This window comes from Hippoglossus hippoglossus, chromosome 7 (genome assembly GCF_009819705.1).
Source record: "Hippoglossus hippoglossus isolate fHipHip1 chromosome 7, fHipHip1.pri, whole genome shotgun sequence".
NCBI lineage: Eukaryota > Metazoa > Chordata > Actinopteri > Pleuronectiformes > Pleuronectidae > Hippoglossus > Hippoglossus hippoglossus.
The window spans coordinates 12,041,258-12,058,222 of NC_047157.1; the positions used below are offsets into that span (position 1 = coordinate 12,041,258).

Below are 16,965 nucleotides of genomic sequence, written 5' to 3' on the forward strand. Positions count from 1 at the left end.
TTCATTGGCAGTTTTAATTCAGATGTTTGAAGTCAGCCATAACGCAATCCTTTCATGTACACACATTATTGCAGTCCTACAGCTGTTGAGTATTCTTTATTGTCCTCAACAATTGTCAATTGACACACAAGTCACACACTGATAAGACTCACACCTACACTGATAGAGATCGTTCCCTATGGCTTCACATGGTTCCACCTCCAGAATCATACCAGCATGAAAGCTCGTCTTGGAAAGAATCTGTAGGAGTTCACCGGACCCCATACAGTATGTCCATCTGTGACATTGCACAGCACATGGGTGGTGCTCTCATGGCACGTCTCTTGTTCTAATATAAACGTGGGTTGAGCAGCATTTTTCACTATCATGCATGCCAGACCTCTGCAAAGCCATAATGAGAGATCATACAAAACAGGCCTTTACTCAGGCTTCTCTCCTTCTCTGTGTTTAAGATCAAACTTCCCAAACACTGTCTGACACCAAGTGTTGCAACATACAGTAGCTCTTAAGTTACAAACTTCCTTCATCTGTTAAATCAGTGGCTGGTTCACTGTGATCCTGTTTGTTTATAGTCACTCCGGACATGTCCGAGGCTCCAGCGTGTCTTTCACAGTTGATGGCAGTCACAGGTGTTGAATTATGATGAAAAGTTCACAACTGGGTCTGCTGGTCCGACACATACGTCAAATCATTACATAAGCAGGTGCTGACTGACTGGAAGCCATGTCGCACACATGGCTAAGCAGTCAAAGTCATAGGAGGGAGTTTTTCTGCAGCCAGAAGCAATTCAACATATCGATCAAAAATATAAGAAGTAAGAAAAGCGAAAGGAACTGTTTGCAATGCTGCTTTGCACGATGGCAGTAAGTTCCTGCTGTAAATCAGTGTGCTGCCTGAGGCACAGTGATAATGCGGGTTTCGAAGCTGCTGTCACATGTCACAGTATCCAGCATCCCCGTTCTAAAAAGACTTCAGGGTCGAAACATCATCTGCCCCAGATCGAATAAGCAACTTGTCTCGCTGCCAGCTTTAAGGTTAACATGCAACACCTCACCTGGTTTGACTGTAAATAACCTTGCTGTCATGTGTTCACATGACGTTGAAAACAAAATTCTGAAGTACTGAGAGGACAATCGTAAAGGTATAAATATTGAGTGGGACAGCTGAGGTGTGGTTCTCAGCAACAGATACAAGTGAACTGACAATTTGAGGATAGAAATATGGAACATATTTTTATTTTTTTGCATTACCAACTGCAGCAGGACAGGGCATTTCAACATACATTACCCTAACTCATGTATTATCACATTTAGATATGTGTTTGTTGAAGATAAAGGCAAAATTTAAAAAATCTAATGAAATATTAAACACTATAATTTATTTTACCTCTACCCCATCACATTTAGGGAACAGATTTCTATAAGTGTGTCTAATTCGGTGCGACTTGACTGAATTAAAGGGGACTGTTGGGTCTTGGTGGAAGTATGCGCTCCCCTGAGTGCCACTCTAGTTTTTAAAAAGAAATCCTTTAGTTTGAAGATGCTGAATGGTCTGAAAGTCAAGTTAAAATCAAACAGGAAACTCAGTGATTGCGAGAGAAAACTGAGACAAAGTGTGCTCCAGATTCGATGTATGGCAACGCATCCTGTGGCAGTGGGCGCCGGTTCGGGCCAATGACTCCATGCACAATGAAACATTCACCCTCACCCTCCACATGAACATGCAGGACAAGAAAAGACAAAGAGGGAGAGGTGGTCCACAATGTGTCTGTGTATCAGGCGGATCACAACGCCAGACTTTGGCATGAAACAATAAAGATCTCTTATAGAACATGTGTGCCACACAGTGCGGACAAAGGCCTGTCTGTTTCTGGACAACAGGTCATGTCACTGGGACAAAATCAAATTTCATTGCTTCATGTTGTGGGACGCCAGATGTGCAGGGAAGAACATGCAAATGAGAAGACATCAGAGCACTTGTACAAACTGTACAAAACAAAAGGCCATGATACTGTACATACATGCACACAACAGTGGCTCATTGTGCCAACACACACACACACACACACTCACACACACACATGCCACACCCATGCTAATAATCCCCCAAAGACATGTGCCCTCCAGAATCAGTGCCCCTTCTCAGGTCTGGACACACACATACGTACACACATGCACACACATTTAGAGATGCACCCTGACCTCCATAAAGTAACACGCCATATGCACAGATACTGTACACACATACACACACTTAACATGCCACACACACACCATCCCGTCTCCTCTTTCACTTTCCCCGCCTCTCTGCTGCCACACACAAGCACATTCAGCTATTCCCTGCATCACCCGTACTGTATCTGACCGCACACACTAACACACCATGTCTGCGCCTGTCACCTAACTTTGTGCCCCTTCTCCCTCGTCCCTGCAGCCCCACCCCGCCCACTCCATCCACCCCGAGGCCCAGCTGTCTGCGGCACTCAAAACCACGGCTCCGGGCTTGACATTTTACCCGTGACATCTCAAACCCAGGCACTCCTCAGGTTTGACATGTGGTCGTTCCTCGCACGCACCCAGACCCACATACTGCTGCTCTGCCCGGGTCACTATAGGATGGCATTCATGACAACGCCATGCGATGAAGAGCTGCAGACATGAGCAACATGCATGGGGAAAACCTCTGGTTGTTTACACAAACACGTTGTCTGTCATATGCTATGGTATAAGCATGTCCTATGTATGCTTCCATATTTATATCTGACTTAAAACCACATTTTTGAAACGTCAAGCCCCAGATAGAGGTGTTCTAAAGGCTCTCAAGTTGGATACAGCCAATGACATGATAGTAGCAAGAAGGTCCTGACCAGCCGAGGCCTTTCTGTGTGGAGTTTTCATGTTCTATCTGTGTTTGTATACAGGTTATGTTTCCCACACATGATTCATCCAAAGACATGCAGGGCTGCTGAACTGGCCACCAGAGATCGCTTGTATGTTCAAATGTGTCCGTCTATATGAATGACATCAACCGGATGTAAGAGGAATCTATTTATCCCAGTATGACATAACGTTGTTTATATTGCCAGTAACCACACAATGGACACTAGACACATAACGTGCATGTTTGAAGGAGTCCATTGTCGGATGTTTTATGTTCGCTTTGTCCTGTATTTGTCCAACATGTGGAAATTCAACAAGAAGATTCAACAAGAAGACACAAACTATATGTATATTCTTCTTATTCCTACTATTTGTTCAGGCAGGTTTTACCAACAGTTTGTACAAATGTCGGTTTAAAAGACGCTATTTGTTCAAGAGAGCAGAAACTACAACAATAAAAACCTTGTATCCTAGTTAGGTATTGGTATGGTGAGATTTTAGTAGCAACCTAATAGAGAGGAGAGGTCGGGGCCAATCCCTGCTGACATTGGGCGAGAGGCAGACACACCCCGAACAGCAACCATTCACACCTACAGTCAATCTAGAGTCTCCCACAATGCCCAATGTCTGTGGATTTTAGGAGGAAGCTAGACTGCCTACAAATTTTTTTTAATAATATGAGCAGCAGTTATAATTAAAGAAACCTTGGTGGAGATATTGTATGTTTGGTTAGAAATATAAAAGGTACCAAGGCTTTTATGGTAACTGGAATCCCATTATTTTTTAAATATGTTTCCTTCTTTTTACATTTCTTTCTGGGTGGGTTATATAATAATAATAATAATAATAATAGTAATAGTAATAATAGAAAAGATAATAATAACAGTCCAATAGAGTCCAGCTAGCGGATGTGAGGTGGGGTTATATATAGTATATATAGATATATAGTATTGTGGATCTTTGGTTATATTTGTATCGGTATTATTTGTTTTATGATGCACAGCTGAATCTGTTTGTGTCTCATCTTTGTTTGGCTCGATAAAAAGCTCCAATGTGAGGAATATTGACAGTGTAGGATTCCATCGATCATTTTAGTTTTTCTCTTTACAAAGTCTTTTGCTAGTTTGAGGGATCACACCCAGCCTACAAGCCAAAATGTCTCATAAGACACACATCCTCACCTGCCAGAAACCAACCTAGCAGAATGAAACCTCCTGCCTCTTTATTTATTTTCAATCCTCCGTTGTTATACAATCTGCTCTTTCTTTACACTGTCAGGATTATAATTTGCTGAGTCGGCGCCTACAGTTTTACCTGCAAATAAAAATGATGAGCAGTTTAGACCACACTTTTCTTCTGTGTGGAATATGTCACAAACCTGCAGCGTACAGTCGGCCATAAGCAACTGTGCACTTGTGGTTGCCGCAAAAAAATAAACACCCATGTCTTCTTTTAAATGAAAAATACACAGGTCTGGTTTTATTTAGGGGGAGAGATGTTGCCTCATCCATCTGTCTAGAACAGAGCGGCTTCTTCCTTCCTCTCAGACAGTCTTCAGTCACCTCGAGACGAGCACAGGAAAGAGGTGGGAAACTTTGTGCGGTGACTAAACTCTGATGACTCCATTACTGGGATTCATTTTCACAAGTATACATGCACACTCACAGGTTCTGTGTCCATTCACTAACATGTAGAATTCACACACACACACTTACATTTATGTCTATCCACCACAAAGGAGGCAGTTTTCAAGTTGGACAACTAACTATGAGACATAAATGTGTGTGTTTAGTCGTAACTATGTGTCATGAATCTGACTGGGACTCTTTTCTGTGATTCACACACTTTTATGGTGAGCTGCTTTTCTGGGACATTCTGCTGGAGCTCGACTGTTATGATTGGTTTAACATGTGCTCATCCGCACAGAGAGGGCACAGAGTTGGTTGCTTTGGAGTGTTTCTGAGTGTGTGTGCGTGTGAGAGTCCAACGCACATGATCAATGCTGGCGTGCCCACCCAGGAAGTGACTCCACCCTCTAGCGATGTACAGAATTCCCCCTTTGCTGAAGGGGAGAGCGGGAGCTACTGGTGAGCAGCTTCACAGCCGTGGCCCATAGCCTCACCATCTGCCCCTCTCAAAAGACTCCATTGTTCCCAGCAGTCTGAGGCGAGAGAGAGAGCTAAAGGGAGCCGTGGAGCTCGCTGGTGGGGCAGAGGTTGGGGCGGTGGGCGTTGGACTGCTGCCTAAAACCACACGGAGGAGAGGGAGCCAGACACAGAGCATCTCTGTGCGACTCACAGTCCACTTTTGGAGCCTTGCCTCGGCTTAACAGCGGCGTACGAAAAACTCCACAACATGACATAAAATACATACCTAACTGTCAGAGGGCTCAACGGACTCAACGGTCTGAGGCCGCATGGTCTTTCATATTTGATGATGTTTGCCTACGCTCTGAAAAAGAGGTTGTGTTTTGAACATCTGAAGCGTTACTTGAATGGGCCAATCAGAGCAGGCCGCTGGACGTTGCCCCTGTGAGCTTGCTGACGATGTGTATGAGTTGCACTTGGAAATATAAAAACAAGTGTCATGTGATTTTAACCGTCACAAGTATTTGAATAGAGAGCTGCTCAAGGACATGTTGACTTTGAGGCGTTGCCACGGTAACTGCGTAAATCAAATTGATATGGAGATGGATGGGACAAATGACAACAGAAAAAAAAGCTGTTCGGAATTCATTTGATGAACCGAAGACAAAAGAAAGCGTTCAGAGGAATATGTTGTGGAGTGTTTTCAGTTTTTTATTGAAACAGTGTGAACAAAAACACTGCAATTAAATACAAGGTTCAAACAAATCAGATGGCACAAATTAAAGACCTAGAACTGATAATATGAGGCAAAGCAGAAGGGAGGACGCGGACACATGTCGTTGCAAACATTTGCAGTGTCTAAAGCCTAGTCATTAACCATTACATCACTCAGTCAGTGCACATATTAAACGAGTTTGGAAAGCAGAGCAAAGCTGAGACTTCATAAATTGTACACCCATTTAGCACACGTACAATTGCAAAAAATAACCAAAAAAAAGCGGGGGCATTGCTGCCTAACACTGTGCACTAAAACTAAGTGCAACTATAAAAATGTCATCCTGTGCACGCAATCTGGGTTTAGCCCAATGTAAAGACTGGATGGCTGTTCTGGTAATCTACCTATTAACACAAGTACTGTGAGTACATTGTCGAGACAATGCAATCACCATGTCTAACAGCCGCGGGCTGGGTGAGAGGCTTCCTATGGAACGAGCCAGGAGTCGACAAAGCTGTTCTGTTTTTGGAATGGGTGGCAGTTAAAAACTACAGTCAATTCACATTAATAATGCACTTCAAAACTTCAAATCCTCCAAACTTCCGAGAGAATACCAGAGACAGTGGCACAAACCCTTCTGCTAAATTTCACAGATATGTATTAGGTTTTTATAAGTCAGTGTTAAAGTGGGCAGAATGTCGCGTTACTCTTGCAAATGAGGTGCCTTTGTCGTTTCTGTTAGCCCCATGCTAGCCAACACCACTCGCGAGTATCGTCATGTCAGGGAAAGAAAAACTTCTGCACACGGTGCTTCATACAGTCGCCCGACATGTCAGAGGATCTGGCTACATGAGGAAACATTTTAACTGGTGCTCAGGGGCGTCTTAAAGGCCACAACAATGGTCTGTGTGTACTGTGTATTCCATAATATCAAATGCTAGCCTATGCAACTGCATTATGAGAAAGTCATTAGCTGTATGCTGTGTAGTCCCCCTTACATTGTATATACATCCTGTGGAATTTGTAACTGTCTCTCTTGCATTTTTCCTGTTCCCACCGTCCATGTGTGTTTAATTTCCTATAGTTATGTCAGCATTTGTTATGTCCTTCACACACTTAAATGCAAATCTAAGTCAGTCACTGAAATAGTTTAGAGGAGAGAGTTTACCCCCTCCATGTCAGATAATCCCCTGCTTCTCTTTCTTTTTAAAATACATCTGAAAAGCCCTGAAATTCTTTGTGACATCCTGCTGTCACCTCGTTTTGTTCTCCCGGAGGGAGCAGGGGAAGCCACAGCCTTTCACATCTGCAGCTTTAGGGGGTCAGGGAGATAGCGGGGGGGAGGCGAGGATGTCTGCTCATGTACCCCCTCTTGTCTCACACTCATACAATACACACATAAATACACACAAGCCTCCCTCCCCCTGTTTTTTTGTTTTGGTTTTTTGGCAGTCCAGAGTCCTGGTTAGGTTGGTTTAGTTCTGGAGTCGTGCTTGTTTTAATGATCAGAAATGACGTCACAGTTCAGTAGTTCAGAATTTCCAGAACCTTGGGTGCTCTTGCTGCTTTGCTGTTTTTCTCTTCAAGGGCTGTGGAGTTTAAAAGAAAGAAAGAAGGAGAGGAGAGATAATTAGCATTTAGGAAGATAATCACAGAGTCAGTCACTGGTTGAAATGGGCGGTTTAGTATCTGAGGTACAACTTGTTACCTCCGCCAAGATGGATATGTTTTCAGCCCTGTCCGTTTGGTTGGTTTATAAGTTTGTGAGCAAGATTACACAAAAACAACTGAACAGATTTCCATGAAACTTGGTGGAAGGATGGGATATAGGCCATGGAAGAATCCATTAAACTTTGGTGCAGATCTGGATCAGGGGTTAGATACAGGATTCTCTTATCTTCAGGGCGTTTTTTTAAGATTTGTATTGAATTGTTAGAGAATAATTCAAGGATCTTGATAGAAAAAAATGTTAAAGGGACTGAAGTTTATGGGTGTATTCAATTTGGTGTGGGTCCAAATAAAAATCCGTCCTAAGGGCCTTGGCGGAGGTATGTGCTCTGCTGAGGGTGATTCTAGTTCTTAAGTTAATTCCTCTGTTCTCTTGATTCAAGAGTAAATTCAGTTTATCCATTATGAGGGCTGAGGAGGGCAGGATTAAAGATGGAGGTCAATACACAAAAAGGAAACAGCATTATGCTTGTGTAAGAGGCATGTTTACCAACATTTTTTAAAAGGGAGACATTTTGCTTTACAGGTTGTTTTAGTGTCGACAAGATTAGAATTGGAACATTTTCCCATTTAGAGGCAAGATTTAAAGATATACAGTGAAAAACATTTTTTTTTTTAAATAGACCAACAATCACTCAATGATTAGTGCCCGAAATAAACGGAGCTGAAGACTTCACGTTGCTGCCCTCGTCTGACAAAACACAAGCCCTATGTTTAAGGATCAGATTGAGCTGTTATAAAACAGTCTGCTCGGTGACCACCGGCCACACGGACACAGACTGAGTCAACAAACATGTTCATTTTAAGGCCTAATAGAGACACTTGTCACCACGGAGGCCTGATTTGTCCTCCTATAGGGCTGTGGGTCTGTGTCAGCAGAAGGAGCAGCAGCCGTTTAGCTTTGTCAGTAGTTTTTTTTTTTAGGAAGGGGGGTGGGGTTGGGCATCTGTTACACGTCTGTGAATTGAGACAATGACGGCCAAGGGGGGTTAAAATGATCAGTGGAGAGAATCAAATTTAGAAAATTTACAGATTTCACAATGTTGTCTTTTTTCTGAGGTTTTTTGTTCCTGGGGGACCTGTGACACAAGAAACATTCGTCGTTAGCAGGAAATGCAAATACAGTCTTCTCAGAGTGGTGAGTGTGATCTGTGGGGGATACTGTCACTGGGATGGGCTCTCCTTCCCATCATGAGGGAAGGTCGACGTTGTATATTTGGCACTGGAGTCCAATTCTGGTTAAAATGCTTTGCAGTTTGTGCCGGACATGCATCCAAGGTCGTCTTATCACATGGCACCAAATTACCCATTACATCAGTGCCTGTGTTTACTCATCATAGGATCAGTGATGACTAAAAGCTCATGCAGTTCCACTCCATATTGAGAGGAAGTGATGACTCGCTGCACAACAATTATTTAAACTGTGCGCATTCACATTGATTCAAGCTCTGTGCACGTGTTTGTCCACCAGAAAAGGCACAGGGAAGAACTTACGAGTATTTTCCCATCCTCCTGTATGCAACTGTCACCCCGACGATGACGACGACCACTATCAGCAGACTGCCAATCACGGTGCCGGCTACCTGGCCGGGGGTCATGCCATCTGGGAGACAGAACGACAAGAGCGGGTCAGTTTTCAAGATTTACACAGGATGAATCAAGTGCTATCTATCTGTCTGTCTGTCTGTCTGTCTGTCTGTCTGTCTGTCTGTCTGTCTATCTATCTGTCTGTCTGTCTGTCTGTCTGTCTGTCTGTCTGTCTGTCTATCTATCTGTCTGTCTGTCTGTCTGTCTATCTATCTATCTATCTGTCTGTCTGTCTATCTATCTATCTATCTATCTATCTATCTGTCTGTCTGTCTGTCTGTCTGTCTGTCTGTCTGTCTGTCTGTCTGTCTGTCTATCTATCTGTCTGTCTGTCTGTCTGTCTGTCTGTCTATCTATCTATCTATCTGTCTGTCTATCTATCTATCTATCTATCTATCTATCTATCGATACATCGATACATCCATCTATCCATCCATGAGAAGATCAACTTCTGAGGAGAGGATGATGCATATGACTTAAAAAACCTTCTCTGTCACTAGAAAACAGATGTACAGAGTTTGAATTCATCACATCACACACATCACGTTATCTGACTTCACACTATGATCTTCCCGTGCTTCCACCCCACACATTCCTCACCCTCTGTGTTGACTTCAACGAACACATTCTCTTTTTCCTCTAACTCGGCAGCCGCCGTCGCCACGGGCGCAACCTCTGCTGCCTCAGTGGGGCCTGCGGTCTCCACAGCAGGAGCTTCAGTGGCGAGGGGTTCTAGTACTTCTGCAGCAGCAGTGGGAGCCTCTGTCTCAAGGATGGGCTCCTCGGTGATGGCGATATGGAAATGGGTCAAATATGTGGTCTCTTCAGACTCAGCTTCAGTGGCAGCTTCGGTGACAGCTTCGGTGGCAGCTTCGGTGGCAGCTTCAGTGACAGCCTCAGTGACAGCTTCAGTGACAGCTTCAGTGACTTCTACATGGACTGCTTCAGTTACTTCTGCAGAGGCCGCTGCCGGTTCGGTTGCAGGGGGACCGGTGACAACAGTCAGTTCCTCTTGTGCAGCCTCGGTTGCCGCAGCGGTGACATGTTCTGCACCTTCTTCTGTCCCAGTGAAGAACTCTGCAGGGATTTCTGTGGGGCCTGGGGAGAGAAATCAGAGAAAAGATCACAGATGGGCTCACATGCAGGTGTAATGATGGGCAACTCACCAATACAGACTTTTTAACTGGCTGTGGAGATTCTTTAATGGAGTTTTTTGTAATTTACATAAACATTTTTTTATTAGACATACATCAAAAAAATTCATGTAAATAATCTAACTTAAATAGTTTATGTTAATGTTCTTCCCATGTTTTCCAAATAGGATCATTCTGTTATAATTTATACATTTTGTGTTTCATGTTTGACGCTGTGACAGATTTTGGTAAACATTTTTTTAAAGACTATTCAAATCAAATTGTTTTGCTTGTGGGACTGGGAACTGTATAACCCTACAGTTATATAAAGAGATAACAAATACGAATATTAAGTAGTTGCAGCGACACAGTACAGTGTGCGCTACACCTCTAGAACAGTCATGATCAGGATGAGGACAGAATGGCAGCTGAAAGGTTTAGGCCTCAGTCTGTCAGGATGGTCAAACTGAAAAAGATCAATATTTATCTCTCTGACATGGAGCCACGACCTTTCCTTTTTCTCACACTCTCTTGGAACGACTTCTCCCGTCATCAGCACACGGTGACAGCGTGACCACCGGACCCCCGTGACTCCATTAACTGTACATCCTGCCTCCATTGCTCCACCACTCCATCCTGTCTTTGGGGCACGGTGTTTGCGTACAGGCATGCCACATCCTCTGCCTTATTTCCTGTGGAGGGAGCTGCTGCAGCCGCTGTGTAAGGGGAGCGCAGGGAGGCTTGTTAACCCTCAGCTGCTTAACATGTGCAGTCATTGGAGGGTGGGGTGGCACGAGATTGTGTGAATAACCCAACGACGGGGGGATTCAAACTTTCTTAAGGAAGAGCGACTGAGGTTTGATTACATGGTGAAATTCTCTGTGAAGCTAGGATCTGACTTGTTTCTTTAATTATTAGAATAGGATAAAATAATGTTAATGTCTAAAGACAGCCGTCAGAGCTCAGAAGTCTGTGCTCGCAGGAAAGTGGAGGCTCTCATTTTGAATTGAGGAACCGTATAAAAAACGTGTATTTATCCTTGTGTCTTTCATCAAGGCCTGGAATATGAGGCAGCCTGGGTTGAACCTCATCATTTCCCTCCAATAACCCCAGCTCCATCTCCCCGTGTTCAACATCCTCCCAGCCACAACTGAAAAACTCTGCCTGGACAGCGCTGCTTCGAAGATTAAGGAGGTAGATTTCCGCGTGGCACCAAAATTACGGTCTGCAGTTAACTTTCCACTGACACGATGTTGGCCTGGACGCGCGTCCTTCTCCTTGGAAAAAAACTGAACGAAAAAAAAAAAAAACGACGTCTCGCTGAGCAGAGAGGAGCGTCTGTGTGAGTCTCATAAACTTAGAGTCTGACATCATGCTCACTCCATTTCACTTTTCACTCTAATTGTTCTGAATACTTGAAAGAGAAGAGAATACTTTTCTTGGGATAAAAATAACCCTGAATGGCTGGACACAATCGGTGCAGTTATTCCTAGTCCTGCGCTGGACGGCGTGTTCATTAGCAACAGGCGGGGTAAATATAACCAAACATTTGTTCCCGTCCCTGGCAGAGTCCTGATGGGTTTGTTGTTTTTTTTCAAACAGCGATGAACGCAATGACAAATGGTCTATGGCCGTACGCTATTTGTGTAATTGTCCCCTGTAACGCTAACAATTGTTTCATTATGTGTACAGTTCCCACAATTAGCTCTGAGTAGTACTTCCTCCCCACTGTGACGACTATCCTGATACGGCTACTTTAGTGAGTAACAGTCTACATCCCCCTCTGCCCTCGCTTCCTTTTCATGTCCTCCTCGCTCGTCTTCCTCACTCCGTGATCCTGCCACTCCCTGAGGATAGGTTGCTGCCTATACCTTTGAGAAAGATGAATCCCTGGAGAGAAAAGGGAGCGAGAGAGAAAGGGAGGGAGGGGAGGGGAGGATGCAGGGGAAGCCAAACGGTGGGCGGTTGAAAGGGTGGGGGTGTCGGGGGCTCAGAGGGAACGGTATGTTTCTAAAACCGACAAGCTGGGGGGAGCAGCCCGGCGTCCCTCCTGCTGCTGCATGGTTTCCACTGTGAACACTGTCTGCCTCTGGTTTGCTGTCTGTCCTCGCAGAGAGACGTGTGTTAGTGTGTGTGTGTGTACGTGTGTGTGTGTACGTGACCCCTTGTAAATCCTACGACAGGGTCAGATCTGACAGGACCCCTGGAGCTGGTGAGGGTTTCTACCAACCTGGGTGTTAAAGAGTCGGGGGTCCCGGAGTAAATAACGGTCTCTGTTAATGTGCCTTGACACCTCTCATACATGGAGCTTTGTGTAAAATCTCCACACACACACACACGCATATCCTTTCAATCCTAGACTGGCATTACGTAATTGTGGCATTGTGTTCTTATTATTCCAAATTTCTCAGCGGTGCGCCCAAGGTCATTTTATCCACGATTACATCATTTTGACCGCACGTTCTGGCTCGTATCCATGAGAAGCAGCAGCCTGAAATCATCCTGCCACTCAGCAAAACATCACCAAGTACCACTGAGTTCATACTGAATGGGTGTATGTGCTGATTCATGAAAGTGACTTACGTAAGCATTATTTGGTCGAGGACAGAAGTTTATGGATGAACAGCCTGTTAGACCGAGTAGAAAAAAGAAGCTGCGAGGCCTCGGGATGTAATTCAGATGATAATGGACCGTAATAACTGTCACTGTGGACGACGCTGGTTTTAAAACTTCCCTCGAACGAGGTTTGGCGGTGGAATGCAGATTTACGGAGCTGTTTCACTCCCGTGGCGTAAATAACACCTCCAGAGAGAGTGAGGGAGTGAGGGAGGGAGGGACACAGAGGTATACAGTGTGAGACAGGAAAGGAGGGAGTAGAAGCTTCCATCCATTATGATCACAATCAGCTGTCACTGAGCGCCCCCCCCCCCCACCCCACCCCACCCCACCCCACCCCTGTTAGTGTGTGTGTGAGTGACCTACTAACTCACAGCCCCGGTACAGGGAGGGAAAGGGTCCGAGCAGACGTGTGCGAGGGAGTGTGAGTGTCTCCACCTTTCGAGCCCAGGAATGTTTTCGCAGCGGTGGAGGAGGAAAATGTGAGAGAGATACAGGCGCCCTGCCCATCTCGCTGCACTACGTAAGATGCTGAGCAGCGTAAACTCCCCCGCTGAAGCAGCAGGACTCAGCTGAGGAGATACCGGGGCGTGCCATGCACTGCACTCTGGGGAGACAGGCCCGAATATCCCCAGCCTGCATGTCTTATCACAGACGCAACACAATGAGCACCCACACTTGTGCAGGAACTGATTTGTTTTTTTCCCTCCCTCCTGGTCTCACTCAGATAAGAGGAAACGCAGCACATCCCATCTGGACTCCATCACCAGGGGCAGCAACTGGTACCAGACCTAAGAGGGTCTTTAATCTTGGGCCTAACGAGTTCCTGAAATGTAATGATTCGTGACATGCAGCCATTGCAGGGATGACAAAATAAACAGCGTGTGCTGTAGTATCCTTCCAAGCTCTAAACTCCTCATATTTACCTTCTAACAAAACACTTCACTTGACCTGACCTCTACGGTTCCATCAAGCCAGCCTGCTCATGTATATTCGTAATCTCGCTAGCCTTCAAGTCCAACTCCCACATCATAAAACTTCCACCCAGTTCTCTCAGTGTTCCTTAATCAGCAGCTCCAGCTTTTTTTTGGAAGGTGGGAGAGACGTGTGCTCACAGAGGAGACGCTCGAAACTCCACAGGGAGATTTGCTCCTTATTTTAGTCGTGTTTTTGTAATGCCACTCTCAGTCTGATGGAAGCTGAAAGCCCCGCTACTGTTCCGAGTCATCGGGGCTCGGTCCAGGTCTGAAACGGCCTCTGCCTTCTTTCCATAAACAGATGTGTCTTTCTCCCTGTGGAAAGTTTTTGGGGGAGTATATGACTGAGCACTTTTTAAAAAAACATTTTCACAAAATGAGACTTGTTGACGTGAGAAGCGCTCGTTCGTCACGGCTCCTCTTAAACTGGCATGTGTCTCATAATTGGAGCATGAGCGCAACATTTGAGTCACTTCTAGAAGCGGGCACGGACAAAGGGCACTGACCTCGCCCCTTCAGCGTCCAGATGTGACGGGGATGTTATAGGCCCAGAGACGCAGACAAAACTCATTAAGAAGGAGACTGGAAGGGGGGGGGGGGGGGCGGCATTGTGAGGTAGGAGGTGAAGTGTTTTACAGGATACGTGGGACTTGCTAGTTAAGAGAGCAGGCGTGAAGGAGCTGAAAGACCTCATTTGAGAAGCATAGATGTGGAGTTTATTTTACGTTTGCCTTGGAAAATTTAGAAAAGCCGACATAAGAATGGTTCTCAAAGTTTAAGGGCTCCTTGTCAGAGCAAACCTCCATGGAAATGGAGCAGGCATGCCGTCCCCGGCCAGCAAAGGTTGCCGTTTAAAAGTAGACCCAACCCCTCGCTGCCCCCCCCCCTCTGTCTCTACTCTAACCCCCGTCCCCCGGGGTCCAGCCTCATCAAGCTTGAACAGGGGAAGGGGACAGAGAATAGAAAAAGGCAGAGGACTGTTAAGAGACGGGAGAGGGAGGGGGGGTTCAAGTGGTAGAGCGTGATACCCCAACCAAAGATGGGTAAATGCCAAGGGGCGGCACGGCGCACAGTTTAATAACATGTGGGTAAAAAAAAAGAGGGCGGGGCGCCTCTTAAAGCTCATCACGTAGCGTGTGCTCGCTCTGTGCCTGTCTCCTCTGGTCCTCTCACATGCATATGACCCTCCTTATAGAGCCTCTCTCTATTAATACACACACGCAAAAAGCAGCCCTGCCCTACAGCTCACGCACACACACACGCTGCCCCTGGGCAAACTGTTCTGGACAGGGCCGATGACACAAGGGAGCAGAAAGAAAGATGGAAAGACGGAACAAAAGACAGACAGAGAATAGAAATAAACAAAGAAATGGACAGGAAGACAGAGTGCTGAAAGGCTCAAAAGATGGAAAGACAGAAAGACAAAGAAAAACAGAAAGATAGACAGTAAGACCGAAAGACGACAAGAAAGACAGAGAGTGGTAGACAGAAAGACAGAAAGGAAGATAGACAGGAAGACGGAGAGGCCAAAAGATGGAAAGACAGCAAGAAAGACAAAGAGAGACAGAGAGAAAGAGACAGTAAGAGCAAAAGAAATAAAGAAAGACAGACAGGAGGACCGAAAGAAGGAAACATGGACAGCAGTGATGCAAAGTGAGGAAAAAGGACTGAAGTTGTTGCAGCAAAAGAGAAATGGCAGAATCCGGAGTGAGGCGAGGAGGCCGCTGGATAAGCTTTCACATAAATGTGTACGGTGTGCGTTACAGTTTACAGCCCACCCCGTCCTGTCCCGTCCGGTCCCTCCCTCCCTGCCCGCGTATGAGCTCTGTTTTGGGAGGCTTCAAAAGGATATTCCTTTCTTCTCTTTACCGGTGCCAAGAATTTAACAGACACGAGGCGGCTGAGCTGCTGCTATTATATCACATTTCTCCCTTGTGTCCGCAAATCAAACTTTTCCTGCCGGCCCGGAGCTCGGAAGTGTGACGTGAAAACGAGGGAGGAAGATAAGAGAGACGTTTATCTGTTCAAATCAACACAGACTATCCGTTTGAGCCGGACGCTCTTTTGATATTTTAACACCTTAAGTTTAACACTTTCAACATTTTGGTCAAACTAAGTCAAATTTCAAAAAGATAATTTGAAAGTAAAAGCAGTTCAAATATCAAGTGTTTAAAAATGATTTGAACATAACAAACCATTTTAAGGATTCATGAATGAAAATAGATTCGATTTCCTCAGTGAGACCAGCCTCCGTAGTGATATCGTTGAATCAGCAGGGATTAAAGCAGACAAAGAGTGGTGTGGTTTGGGCACATGGAGGCAGAGAGGGGACACAGTGTGCTAACAGCAGCACGGGGACTGCAGACAGTTCACTTACTTGCATGTGTGAAGGCGCAGAAAGGGCCGGCCAGGGCCAACAGGAGCAGCAGCTGGACATTCATGGTGCTGAAAAAACTTTTCTCTCCTCCAGTCACGACCTTCAGGGAGTCCCTCGGGGCAAAGAGCACGACACCAGAGCCCTCGTACACGCTGCCGCACGCAAACCAGACACACGCCAGACACACACACACACGCCAACCGGCCTCTCCGGATGACGGGAAGGGTGAAAGACCAAAAAAGGTCAAGAATAAATAAAAAATGGGGTGTTCAGTGGAAGATTTGAGGAAAAAGTAAGAGGCCTGAGATCCTTTCTGGGCTCGGAGGTGGAGATGAATGGGCCGAGCCGGTCGGTGCTGGTCGCTCTCACTGCTGGAGGACGAAGAAGAGGAGTGGTGGAGGGATGTAGAGAGGACCAGAGAAAAAAGAAGGAGCTCTGGCCACTTTGAGGAAGTAGAGAGAGAAGTAGAGAGAGAGAGAGAAGGGGAGTGAGAGAGAGAGAGGGACTGGCACACAGCAGGAGAGAGAGCTGAGCGTGTAACTGCCGGAGCTAAGATTGGAGGAGGGGGGCTGGTACTGGTGGTGGGGCTGGGCGGGTTGACAGAGCAGGGGGCACGGCGGGTTGGGAGGAGGGTGGCTGGATCCGGGCAGTAAGATGGATCAGGCTCACACACCCACCCACACACACACCACTTAGACACACAGATAAACCGTTATCAAGACCAGACAGGCACTTCAACCTACGACTGGTCAGGTTGAGGAATTAAATGGTTCAAGCTTTTCTGAAACAAAAGAGAAAGAGGAACTCGGGGCTTTGAGCCCTCTCAGATAATCCTGAAACACAGAGTTGAGAGCCAAGAAAGTTAA

The 16,965-nt window shown here is 45.7% G+C and overlaps 1 protein-coding gene across 3 annotated transcripts; it reads right to left on the reverse strand.

The window, feature by feature from the left end:
- Window positions 1–5,652: 5,652 nt before the first annotated feature.
- Window positions 5,653–16,748, reverse strand: si:ch211-156j16.1 (uncharacterized protein LOC564557 homolog). Of its 3 annotated transcripts, none has more exons than XM_034589615.1 (4): window positions 16,100–16,743; window positions 9,605–10,094; window positions 8,904–9,017; window positions 5,653–7,270 (listed from the first exon to the last, which is right to left on the reverse strand). In XM_034589615.1, the coding sequence occupies exons 1-4, from the start codon at window positions 16,161–16,163 to the stop codon at window positions 7,264–7,266; spliced, it is 675 nt and encodes a 224-aa protein (XP_034445506.1). In that variant the 5' UTR covers window positions 16,164–16,743; the 3' UTR covers window positions 5,653–7,263. The 3 variants fall into 3 exon arrangements, with proteins under 3 accessions (XP_034445506.1, XP_034445505.1, XP_034445507.1); XM_034589614.1 differs by having other exon boundaries at window positions 8,904–9,012; window positions 9,597–10,094; window positions 16,100–16,742; XM_034589616.1 differs by lacking the exon at window positions 5,653–7,270 and having other exon boundaries at window positions 8,900–9,012; window positions 9,597–10,094; window positions 16,100–16,748.
- Window positions 16,749–16,965: the final 217 nt, after the last annotated feature.

Coding starts and splice junctions, on each gene's coding strand:
- si:ch211-156j16.1 (XM_034589614.1), bottom strand. CDS start 16,163: ATGAATGTCCAGCTGCTGCTCCTGTTGGCCCTGGCCGGCCCTTTCTGC. Junction 10,095..16,099: donor CTGCGCCTTCACACATGCAA/GTAAGTGAACTG, acceptor TTCTCTCCCCAG/GCCCCACAGAAATCCCTGCA. Junction 9,013..9,596: donor CGTTGAAGTCAACACAGAGG/GTGAGGAATGTG, acceptor TCTGTCTCCCAG/ATGGCATGACCCCCGGCCAG.